This window comes from Calypte anna, chromosome 4A (genome assembly GCF_003957555.1).
Source record: "Calypte anna isolate BGI_N300 chromosome 4A, bCalAnn1_v1.p, whole genome shotgun sequence".
Taxonomy (NCBI): domain Eukaryota; kingdom Metazoa; phylum Chordata; class Aves; order Apodiformes; family Trochilidae; genus Calypte; species Calypte anna.
In genome coordinates, this window is record NC_044248.1 from 42,167,970 (window position 1) to 42,181,104 (window position 13,135).

Genomic DNA, 13,135 nt, shown 5'->3' on the forward strand with positions numbered 1-13,135 from the left:
AATTACAAGCAGTTCTGAGTGTTTATTGAACACTGGGTTTCAGCATGGCTTGCTGTCCTTGTATTTCTTTTGAAGAAATTCTTTTGTTAATAACTTAGAAACTCTGTCACTTTTTTGTCTTTCAAAGGTGAAAGAAAACTTGTAGCAAATCAACAAGAAATAATCAGACATAAAAGCAGTTACATATTGGATAGTAGGGAGAGAGCTAACATAAGGAGAGGACAAGGTTGGGAGAGGGGCTGAACACAGAGAAATCTGTCAGTGTCTCTGTTGTTCTGTCTGTTTCTATTCCACTTAAAAGCAAGTGCTAGTTAGACAGGTTAATGAAATTGTACCCATGAGCCTAATGTGTCAGGCTGAAGATGTAATAAATTTTATCCTTTATGGTAAGTATTTCTCCTCATCTGTGCCACAAAATAGAAATTAAGAGGTTACTGATCACAGTAATGGTAACACTAAAGCCCCCATTGCCTTAAAACCTCAATTTCCAAATTACAAAATTTAACTTTGTAGAAAATAAACTACACAGAGTGTGTATTAAAGAGCATAAGCTTCATGTATCACTTAAAGAGTTTGAGGCTAAAAAAACCTTGGAACAGTCTTGTTCTAATTTGCTTCCATCAATATCTTGTGCGCCTTGTACTCATACTGAAAAGTCTTTAACTTCTTTGTGTGTGAACATACAGCTCAGCCTAACTATGAACCAATTAAATAATTATTGAAAATGCAAATTGCATAGTAAGAGAAATTAAACCTGCCTTCCTCTGTGTTGAGTATAACTTTTTAACTTTACTTGTTGTTTTATTGTACATCTAACAAATGTATTATCAAATAATGTTCTTCCTTCCTGTTGTGATCTAGCAGCCTATGGTGACTTTTGTTTTTGATAATGATGTTGAATTTGCTTGTCATTTCAGAATACCTGACAGTGTTTTCTCAGATGATTGCATTCCATGATCCAGAGCTGAGTAACCACCTTAATGAAATTGGATTTATTCCAGATGTAAGTGCTAAGGGTTCTTTTAAATATTGTTTAAAGGAAGTAAGAAATGAAAAATGGTGCCAGTAAGAAAGATTCCACTAGAGTTTGCTATAGGAGCAGATAAGTGAAATATGTGACATAAGTGAAACTTGCATATTAATGCACCTTTTGGAGTATGCTGATAAAATGGTAAAGTTTTGATTCTTGTTTTACATACTTCAGTCCTCCCTGTTGTACTCTCAGCACTGGTGAATACAATAAAAATACTGCTGGTCAGTTGTTATAACTTACAGATTTATCTTAAAATAGTGGATTAATATACAGAAATGCACACATTTGTGGTAAAGCTCCTTAGCTTTTGTGCTGTGCTTGTATTGAACAGCACACTTTCAAATGTGAACCTTGTGTAGAGGTTATTAGGTAATGCAGTAAATAATTACAAAACTGGTTATTTGAAAAACAAAACCCTTGCATTGAATACAAATGCCTGTGCTAAAATTAACAGTAAACTCTGAAGATTTTCCTTTCTAATTTGTCAGGGGAGGGTTGGTTTTTTTTTTAAGTTATATAATTTTTTCCCCTGCCTTTTAGTTTAGTCAGAGAGACCATTTTTGCACCTATTACTAGCCAGCACAGAATCCATCACAGTGCAGGATATGCACTGTAGTAATGAGATCTGAACCAGTTTCGTGCTTGAGTACTAATCCTGTCAAAGTAAAGCCTGATAAATCTTTCCTGATGGAAAGGCAGACTCCACTGCAGGGAAGATTGGGTTTCCTGGCACCTTCCTATGTGCCTGGGGTCACGTAACTCTCAGAATATTGAGCACTGCTAAAGCTTGAGTGGCTGTGAATGTTGTTAGGTTATGTGGTCCCTGCATTGAGTACATTGCTGTGGCTATGTGATTTACCTGTAAATAGAGGGATTTAGATGGAGAATCATGCAGTTCTTCTTTGCTCACTTTCCTGAAGTTAAGGATCTCTCTCACCCTGTATATGCTGTATAACACATGAAATTTTACTGAATTAATGATGATATCAACAGCAGACCATTTGGAACTAAGAAAAAGAAAGAAAAATGTATTGCACTACTAAAAGGATAACTGTAGCCATAAATTCTGCAGTCACTTAATGTGACTGTGCTGGAGTTGCTGTCACAGGTTGGTAGCTTAGTGTTGGTGACACGCAGGAGGTGGCACTAAAACTGGAAAATACAACATTGCTGACTTCAAGCTCACTCTAAAAATTGAAACGATTGTTTTAGAGGTCCTGATTTTGCTGGGAATTATCCTCAGGCTGCTCCAGCAGTTCAAACCCTAATTTTATGAAGCATTAGGTGTGCTTCCCAGCAACGGAGAATTAAGTGTGTACAGAAAATCACAACCCGTTTATGTTTCAAGATGCAGTAATGATGGGTTGGAAACCTCTCCCAGCAGCTGTGTGTCAGTAGATGTCAGAGTGCTGTTCCAGCCGGTGGTTGCTAGAGGGCGATCTTTACTCATAAGATCCTAAAAGTGCAGTCCTTTGACTAGAATTTGGGAGCCTATTTATTTGAGGACTTCAAACCAGTGCAGTTTGTTTTTTTTTTTGTCTTTGTCTTTTTGTCTTTGTTTTTCAGTTTGGCTTGCGTGGTGGGATAGTACTGCCAGTGTTGTGGGTTTTTTTTTTTTTCTTGCTTATTAATAGTAATCATAACCTCTTAGGGTTTACCAAGACCTTGTCTGGGAACATTGTATTTATGACAAGCAGAGGGAACAACCCCTTCCATAAAAACTTGCCTGACACATTCCACTTAAGTAGTTTGACCTACTTTTCATGTCAGTGTTGATAGGTTTGGTGGGTATGGTTTAGAGCAAGGCTGTGCTTTGCCTTGTGGTTACCTTTAATAATAATTTAATGCTTCATATTTTGTCTATTTTTGTATATATTTCTGTGTTGATGCATAAAATATAAAGGTGTTTTTGAAACCAGGAGAAAGTGCTGAGATGTGCATCATCTGCTTTGGTAAAATATTTCAGTCAAACGTATGAGGAGGAGGAAATAATTTTTTTAAATATTAAGGGAATAATGCAATTCAAAATGGCTTTGACATAATCTGAACCTCCAAGCAAAGAGGACGTACCTCAAACTATTTAGAATGCTTCTTTTTCTGCAAAGCAAGCAGGTGAGCAGGTATTAGCTGATCACAGCCACTGTCAGGGGGTATTCCAGGGAGCAGGGTGTGTTATTCCTCAGTGGAGACCCATCTGTTGAAGGCATGACAAAGAGATACTCAGGGAAATAGCATGAAAGTATTTTAAGATGAAAGTGGTGATAGGGATTGATTTGTTTTGTTCTCTGAACCCTTAAAATCAATCAGCATCTTGGAGGACAAGCTTTGTAAAAGCTTCCTGAATATTGAAAATGGTGAGCAGTCAGTTCATCACAGTGCTTGGAGTTTTATGGACACCATAGCTCAGTTACTATCAGCTGCTCAGGTGAAGAGGTAGGAGTAAAATTTAGAGAGGACTGTGCTAAGAGCTTGTCCACAAATGTGTGTGTGATTTAATCAGTGCCATAACCCAGTTAGCAGTTTGGAGTAAGTAGTAATTTATTAACATCATATTGATTATGCTTTCTGCTTCTCATTTGTTTGCTTCCTAGGAAAGCTTACTAGGAGGACTGATTTGCACATTTTATGAGCTGAAAAGTAATATATTAAGCTTTCTGTCTAACTGTAAATCTTCAGAAGTGGAAAAGAGAGCACATGGCATATGCATCTGAGTAAAATTTAACTGTGGCCATCTCGCTCTTGCATTCCTAAATTGTGGGGACTTTCCCTGCAGTTCAGTGTTTCATAAAAATAGATTTTGTTGTCTTCAATATGACAAATAATTCAGTGAAAATTGAGAAATTTTAGTGTCATAAGTGCTTCCTCTTCTAATGCAGACTGAATTTTCTGTATGTGATAAGTATGAAAGTTTACAGAAACTGAAGGTTTTCTGTAGCCCTTGCAGCAGCACAAGTTCTAAGTCTCATGGCAGTATAAGTGCCTCAAATTCTTTAGGCAATGCCACAGTAGAACAACATAAATGTGTAAGGTGTGAGTAAGTGACATTATATGCTTTTGAGCACAAAACTGATCTTACTGCCTTTCACTGAGAAGGAAACATTGGAATAAATACTTGCACAGCAGAAGAATGTAGGCATGGTTATTTTTCTGTTGGAAATTGTGATTCACACTTTTATTATTTTTATATATTTTGTGTTATATATTAATTATTATTTTTATTAATTATTTACATAGAACCTGGTTTTTTTTTCCCTAGTTATAGATAAATTGATTAGAGTTGGTTTATGCTTTTTCAGGCATCCTTTGCTAATTTTCACTAGGCAGTGTGTGTATGTACATATATATATGTGTGTGTGTATATATACATATATATATGGTGGAACCTGTGACACTTCAGTAGAGCAGGTTTGTAAGTTCTTCTTTGGGGGGTTACATTTTTGCAGACATAAGCCAACTGAAGGTGGTGGTTGTTTTTCTTGGTTCTGTTGTTTTTAACATAGTGTCACAAACCAGGAATTTGAAGGAGATGATAATGGAGGCCTGGGGGAAGAAAAGCCTTTTCTGAGGGGGTAAAAGCTGTGTGATAGTGGTTCTGTCACTATAGAGTTATTTCCCATTCTAAATACTTTCATGACAAGCTTTTAATGTGGAAGGCAATTGACACAGAGAACTTTTGCTCTTAATAAACATTTTTTTGTTCTCTTCCCTCTACCACCATCTTTTACAGCTTTATGCTATTCCTTGGTTTCTTACAATGTTTACACGTGAGTATGGATTCTTTTATTTCTTATTTCTTAAGCATAACATACTTTCTGCCCTAATTTAAATTAGCATTGTCTTATTAAAAAAAAAAAAAAAGTATTAAATTTGAACATGCAGTCTTTTGAATGTGTGCAAAGGAAGCTGTTACCTACTGGGAAAAAGAGACAGGAACAGTTTAAAAAAAAAAAAGGAACATAGAGTTTCATAATTTGGTGAGCTTCTAGAGAAAGAGGACAGCTAATACAGCAAGTCTAGAAAGCAATTTGAATCTGCTTTCCTCAAAGATCTCTGTCATTCTTTTAATTTTTATGACAACATTGGCAGATTTGGAATTCAAATAAAAAGTGGCAGAGTGAAAGAGGATGATGGATTGTTTCTCTGATGAAATATCAATTAAAATATTCTTCAGATTCTTCATTGCTTTTTCTAAAGATTTTGACTGGAAAGCAGTGGTTTGTGCAGTTTCCATTCTTAAACTTTAATGAGAATCACCACCTCTGGAAAACAAGGGGATGGTTTCTTTGGCCATGAATTGTAAGAACTATTTGGTTTCAGGACAGCTTATTTTAGGATAGCCATCTTCAGCTTTGTATATAAAATACTGCTATTTTTAGCAGGCTTTCTCCTTATCTTTCCTTTTTCCATTATTTTGTGGCCCATTCTGCTCATTTTCTTGTCTAATTTTAAGTAGTTGAACTTAATAATTAACTCATTTATGTCTTCATACTGTTGGAAAAACTGATATGCATGCCCTAGTGCATAATTGCCCCATATCAAAAGAAAAATAAATTAGCTAACTTTGAGTGTTTGAAATCTGCAAATCTGCACATTTCTGAGTACTTAATAATGAAAGAAGGCACTGATGTTTTCCAGGATAGTCAAACTGCATATGAAGACAAACCTGCTTCCAAACAGGCTGAATCCTTTTTGCTCCCAAATAAAAAAGAAATTGCCCTTAGCTGTGGGAACAACAACAAAAAAATACAGACAACTACTTAAGAGTGTGTCTATGTTTTTTCTCAGCTGAAATACTTACAGCTTTTTTGTATTGTGCTTGTTCATCATGCAGATGTCTTTCCTTTGCACAAAATTTTTCACTTGTGGGATACATTACTGCTTGGAAATTCCTCCTTCCCATTCTGCATTGGAGTTGCAATACTTCAACAGCTGAGGGATCGTCTTCTGGCCAATGGATTCAATGAATGCATCCTCCTTTTTTCAGACCTGCCAGGTACAGAAAAACTGTTTCTTCCCTCTTTCTCTGTCTTCCCCAGTGTGTTTCTAGAAACATGTATGCTTGTGTATTAATATATACAACAAATCTTACATGTGTTTTGAAATTATGGAAGATTCAGGCAAGCTCTTTCTTGCAGTGTCTGGGTCTTAAATGCAGATTGATCACCTTAATAGAGTCTTTTTGTTATCAGCAGCAAGAACTGGGTGAGCTGGTTGCTATTCCCAGGTGAAAATTGAAATACTTTCTTGTGAAACTGGAAGGCTCCTGCACCCAAAACATGCTTATGTTCCTTTATTAATGGTTTATGGCCTTTCACCTCTATTTTTTCTGGGAGCAGGAATCATGAGATGGAACTGACTGACCCATTCAGCTTCCCAGAGCTTTTCTGGCCTATTGATGTGGCTGTGTGGTGAAAGCTGATGATGCCTGGCAGGACAGCAATAAAGTGTTTGTGATGGAGGGCTCAAACCAAGCCCATACTTCTGGGCTGTTTCCAAAATACAGCAGCAGTTTATCTTGGCCAAATTTCTTAACTGGTGTCCTGTTACCCAAGGAAAGGGCTCTGGAACTGATTAACTGCACACAAAGACTTGGCCTGTGTAGATCTCTGTTAAGAAAGAGCCGTTCCTCTTATGTTTTTCTCCACGTGCTGTGAGCATCATGAGCCCATCTGGTGTAAAAATAAAAAATTCTGTGTGCTTTTGTCACAGGTGTGTTGCCCCTATACTGATGCTTGCTTTCTAACATCTGTTTCAAGTGTAGTCTACTTCTCTCCTGTCTTTATAATAATAAACACACACACACTATTTATATATATATATATATATATTGCTTAAAAAGCAGCTATGTCAGGCTAAGCCATCCTTTTCATATTGAGGCTCTCAACAGAGGAAGGCAGCAGCATGGTAAGGAGAGATAATTTAGCATGAGCAAAGCAAAATCAGTAGCATTTAAAAAAAAAATAAACAAGAAGTTTAGTTCACAAAAGCTGCAAAACATGTTGGTAGGCTTAATATTAGGTTGAGACTATGGCAAAACCAGGATATTGCTAGTAGATCCTTTTTGTTTGCTTCCCCACGCCTGCCCACCACCTCCCCATCTTCTTCCATTCCCGTATTATTTGCATATTTAGAAATCTCAGGCAAAGTCTTTTGATGTCAAGGAACAGAGTAATTACCTGGTGCTGTAGAATTGTTTCCTGTAAGGCTTGATTACTGCTTGGCTGTCAAAGACTTCAGCTCAGTTGATCCAGAACTCCTAAAACCAGTATTTTAAAATAAAACTTGTGATTTTTTAGTTCCTAGTTACTTGGGTGCCAGATTTGGCATTTTGAAATGCAGGTGCTCAGCAATTCTTAATAACCAAACTGGTTGAAAATGTAGTTTGGAATCTATTTTTATATTATTTATACTATGCTTAAAGTTAGGTTTCAGCATTTTTTCAGCACACACTTCACAGTTAATGACACCATGATATGTTAGCATGTTTTCACTAGAAATTCCCCAGCAAAATAACTTGTATGAATGAAAACAGAAGGCACATGCTTTTTAAACTACAAAACACTGCAGCATTGGAACCCTGGAGAGCAGAGAGATGTTCCACGAGTGAGCAGGCTTTCCCTGTCCTTTCTCAGTGTTTCTGTCTACTTCTTGCTAACACCTTTAGATTTACTCAGAGCCTGCTCTTAGAAGGATGTTCTAAGTTGTTTGCACATGTTAAGCAGTCTGGCATCCTGGTGAGGTACTCCCTTGTTTGTTTGTCCTTAGTCCTGCTCAGAAATCTAGGCACTGACTCAATACATCTACACTTCTGACATACTAACTGAATTTTTGTCCTAATGTGTGAGCTTTTAGGGTTTCTGGCTCATAACAGAGTTGCTTGGGAACAGGAAGAGTATAAAGAGGATTAATGCTGCCTGAATGCAAAGTCCCAGTGCAGTAACAAAAGATGGACATTTAATCAGAGACTGACTCATTTGTCATATATTTGAAAGGCCGTGGGAAGAAAGGGATTGAAGTAGCACAGCAGACCCTCACTTAATACCCTAAAGAAGGAGAAAAGATCTTATCCAGAAAGGAGCAAAAAGATCATGTTGTGTTTTAGTTATTGACAAGAAGTGATTTTTTTTTTTTTAAACCTAAAATTTCCAACAAAGCCTTGAAGGTCACCCAACTGTGAAGCTGGCTCATGTAATTTGGCTAATAAATATCCCTTAACTGTTTACACCAGTTTAATGTTGTCTTAAGATCTAATGTCCCCAAGCTAATAGGTTTTTTTTAAAGTATTGCAAGTTAATTCTTTCACTACCAGTAGTCTTGTCTCTGTTGTGGGTGGTTAATGTTGATCATTCCCACATATATGCATATATGTGCCTATGTGGATACATACATGCATGTTATTATCTGTGGAAACCACAATCTCCTTGTTATGTTTTTATTTTGCATTGCTTAGAAGCAGATCAGTTCATCAGCCAGCTGTAAATTGGTGTTAAGCTTTTGATGACCTCCTTCCCAAACCATTTAAAAGTCCCTTTTTGTTCCCTGGCAGTTCATTTTCAGGCATGGCTGCTGAAATGCTGCTTAAAAGGAATGAGAAACCAAACTATCAAGAAAAACAGAACAACGGACTTCTAAATTTTTTACTTCTATGCCCTTGTGTGAGAAGTGGTTATTGTTTTTAGGGAAACCCATTGCTGCATTTTCCCATTCTCTAACTGGATTCTTTTTGGAATTACAGAGCTTGTTTCTAGGAAAAATATTTTGACAGTCTGCTTCAATGCTTAACTCTGTCAGTCTCAATTTCTGCTTTCAGCTTTTTCATAACTTTCTACTGCACGGTGCTATTCCATCCCCCAGTTCTGTTTTCAATTTTAGATATATGTAGGCTGTTATTGCCCTCTCACAGCTGAATGTTTCTCATGCTATTAATTATTGTTTTTCAGATTTTTTATTTATTTTTTTTTTACTGGCAAAATTCTGCTTTCATCTTGGTTATTACAGAACTCTGCTGCTTACATTTCCTTAGCTAAGAACCTCAGGAGACAGGCCTATAACTCACAGTTATTGTGGTCTCATTACACAGAAAACCCAAACCCAATGAATGTACTGCAGTCTTTAACTGAAATTCTCAACTATCTGTAAATAAAAAGAGTCTTCAGAAATGTAGAGCAAGTGTGACTGTAATGACCATGCTTCAGAGTGCATTCTGAGCTCTAGGAACAGTACCCAGTGAAAGGCATCTTCTGTCTTTACCTGAATTTAGAAATTGTGTAAAATTCTCCAGATGCATGGATTGATTTGCCCTGGGAGTTATACCTTCCATTACAGGGTATTGAAACTGAAAATTCTAATGTGTTTTCATTATGAAATGAGAAATTTTCAGTTACTGTTGAGACACCACTTTGTCCATTTGTCTCTGGCAAGTATTATCCCAAGTAGCTAGAGAACTTGATAAGCTTAAGGAAATTGTGCTTTACTTTCACAAAAAGGTTCTAGAGCCAGCATTAAAACTAGGTAAACCACAGCTTTACTCTAGATAAACCTCAGCTTTACTCCCAGTTTTTTCAGAATTTCAGAAGGAAGATAGCACCATAAGCATGTTGTCTGCAAAGGTATTAGAGCATATGCTGCAGGTTGTAGCCTACCTGAATACAGACAGCTTTTTGAATGGGAGATTAATAGATCACATCATTCATTCAGATTCTGAACAAAGTAAATAATCTTATCCAACTGGAAAATTCTGCCTCAAGCTTCAATTTCAGCTTCTTTCACTCACCACCTTGCTAATAACTGAGGTTTCTGGAATAACTCCCTGGCTGGTGGCAATGCATCAAGTCTATTGATGGCAATGAATGAGTGATGGCAATGTATCAAAAACCTGATTGAGATCTATAGGTAAAGCTTGGCTACAGTGCCCCTGTTTTCCTTGTAGGAGTTGATGCTTCAGTCTTCAAAACTGTGAGTGTTATTATCTGATATTCTCTTGGAGAGACACAGGAAAGAAGTGCTAATAGACTGATGCTCTAGGCTGGGTTTGTTGTAAAATGGAAGCTAGAATTTTTTTCTAATCATGGGACTGCAGACAGGAGATGCAAAAATAGCCAGGCTTTTTTACACTGACAGAAAAGTAAATAGCTTTTATGTTACATCTTATTAGGAGAGAGATACACACAGGTTGCCTAGTGTTGCAAAAATGATACTTCGAAGAGGTTGACTTTTTTCTTCTTTTGCATGTTTTTCATTGTGCTTTGGAAGGTTTATTTGACTGTAGCTTATTTTAGGGTGTTTCCCCTTTGACTGGTGTCTGCTTTCTTCCTGAGTAATATTTTGTCAGACACAGAGCTTCACTCTTTATACAGAAGATTTCACTGGGAATGTCAGGTTGGGTTTTGGACTGTAGTTATTTAACAAAAAAAACCCAAAACCATATAACAAATCCACTGTCTTTGCCATCAAGCACAAATTATTGTTGAGAACTCCTGTTCTCAACCAAACAGAAGGCACATGGCTTTGCCACATATTTTGAGAGCAGTTTGGCTTCTTAGCAGTATTGAACTGACAAATAAGATACTCGGTTGAAAACTACATGCCCTTTAAGTGGGAGAGAGAAAAACAGAGGTATAGATGGATATATACTTAGCAGTGTCATAGCTAGGTTTATTTGCTTTACTGATTTTTCATGCTTCCATTTCTTGGTTTGTTAGTTTTTTTTTCCTTTAAATATCTTATCAGAAATTGATATTGAGCGTTGTGTCCGTGAGTCCATCAACCTTTTCCGCTGGACCCCAAAGAGTGCCACGTACAGGCAGTATGCTCAGCCCCCCAGGCAAGCCCCTGAGAGCAATGGCACCAGGACTTCCATCTCCTGCTTTTCAGCAGACTATCAGGAAGCACCTCAAAGTGACCTGGTAAGTAAGATGGGAATTGGAAAAGGGGGAGAATTGGGTCAGGTTGCATCCTGCCCCAGCGTTTTGGTTTTGTCTTTGCTTTTTTTAATTTTTTTTTTCCTTTAAAAGTCAAACAGGAAGAAAATGCCCACAAAACTTCAGTTTATTTTGTTGCTTCCAAGCCCAGGGTTTTGACTCATTGATCATTTGCTTCTCAGCTTGTGCACAGTATTAGACCCTCTGTAGTATTATTAATCTTGAACCCAATGCAATGAATGAGAATTAACTAAAAAGTTAATAGATTTTGTGTTTGGCTTTTTTTTTCTTTCACTTCTTTGAACTTCAGCTTCTTTGATGTACATGCCAATAAAATTATTTCTTCTTGTGCCATATTTCTGCCCCTCCCAACTCCTGCTCCAGTTCTGTGGTATTTTTAACCACAACAGACCAATGTCCACAACCCACCTGCAGAACTACAGACTTGATCTTAGCAGAAAAATAGTAAAAAAGACCAGTTTACCTGTGAGAAAGAGAACTGGAAAGTGATGCAGACAGCTCTGGCTTTTTCTATCTTGGCATGTCAGGTTAAAAGTATAGCTTAAGCTGTTTTGAGAGGTAGTATCTGAGCTATGCTTGTGTTTGTCTTGGCAAAGAGTAGCCAGTGGCTAAGAGTTTATCTGAATTAAATACTCTAGCAAAAATATTTTTCCATTCTCCAGTAAAATCAGATGGTTGTTCCTCTTTACAAATACACCATCTGAGGGAATGGTGATTTGAAACAATTCCTTTCCTTCCTTTCAGCAAGGTAAAGCCAGTCAGTATCTTAAAAATTAATCTGTTGTGGTTTCTGTCCTCCAATATCCTGCAACATTCTCTGATAATCAGTATTTATTCATGAGTACACAACAACAATGAGGGAAGAATGTATAGACTTGCCATATCTATTTGGTCAAATGCTTTAAGTTTTAGTCTTTTCATCTGTTTTTCCTCACTCCTAAGAAAATAAGAAGTGTATTGTCATTCAGGTGTATCTTATCTTTTAAGTAGTCCTTAAATCTGAGTCTGATACTCACCCATTTCTTGTCTTTACTTAAGGTTTGGTTTTATTTCTGTTGTATTTTCTGGAAATATGTTGCATGTGTGGATGTTGTATTGCTGTATTTTCACAAGTGCAGGATTCTGAGCACTAGCCATGCAAATGCAGAACAAAAGGAAGCTCCAGTGGGCTTACAGGATTTAGAAAATAACAGGGGGATGTAGAAATGCAAATGGGAATTAAAATGAAATGACAAGACAACAGTGATGGTTGTCAGACAGGAACTGTAACCAAGACAGCTGCTGCTGTGCTGTTCTAGGGAGATGCAGAGAGACTTCCTGAATGAGCTGTGGGCTGCACATTTATAGAATAACTTAAATTGGTACAAATTCCTGCAAAAAAAACAGGCCCAACAATGAATGAATGAATGAATTCAGATGGGGTTGCCCATGGCTTTGTTAAATCATGTCATGAAAACTTCCAAGGCAAGAGATGATGCAGTCTCCCTTGGGAGTCTGATGTGATGCCTGACTGTGCCAACAGTGAAAATGTTTGTGTGTTCCTCATGTTATCATGCCAAGAGAGTAAAAACACATTCTCCTCAGTCCTAAGGATGTGCTTGTGCCTTTCTGTGTCCAAGCAAGAATGAGGGGACTTAGTGACAGGGGAGGGAGAAAGCAGCACTGCCCTACTGAACCAGTAAATAGAACAAAGATTTATATTTATAGCAGAGATAAAAATCCATTATTTTGGGTCAAACAAAACTTCTTTGTGTTCTTCCATTTCCTGAGAAATTTTGTGGCTGTTTTTTTACTGGTAGTAATTTTATTTTCATACCAGAAGTTATATTGGTTTATAATGCCAGTAACTAAACTCATCCATCCCACAATTTCCAAGAAATTAAGCCAGTGTTTTTGATATGTTATAGAGATATCTAACTTCTGTTGACTTCTCTTTCATTTCTACTTCTTTTTGCTTAACAGCAAAGCCTTATTCTCATTTACTGTAGTGTAATGGGTGGTTTAACTTCTTTTGAAGTACAAGCATATTGGATCTGTGGCCACTGCTGTAGGGTTTTTTAGCTCGTCCTATGGTATGTGATTCATACAAATATGTGAAGATATTCAGGCTTTTTCTGTAGCAGAGAGGAAACTCATCTTATGGAATGACAAGGAAGCCAAT

General features: G+C 37.1%; 1 protein-coding gene across 3 annotated transcripts in view; it reads left to right on the forward strand.

The window, feature by feature from the left end:
• Positions 1-13,135, forward strand: part of TBCK (TBC1 domain containing kinase) — a 58,184-nt gene that overhangs the window by 34,326 nt on the left and 10,723 nt on the right. For all 3 annotated transcript variants that reach the window (XM_030449657.1, XM_030449656.1, XM_008505049.2), the window contains exons 20-23: positions 918-1,003; positions 4,761-4,797; positions 5,865-6,026; positions 10,763-10,938. In XM_030449657.1, the coding sequence (XP_030305517.1) occupies positions 918-1,003; positions 4,761-4,797; positions 5,865-6,026; positions 10,763-10,938 (461 nt within the window). The remainder of the gene's footprint in view (positions 1-917; positions 1,004-4,760; positions 4,798-5,864; positions 6,027-10,762; positions 10,939-13,135) is intronic.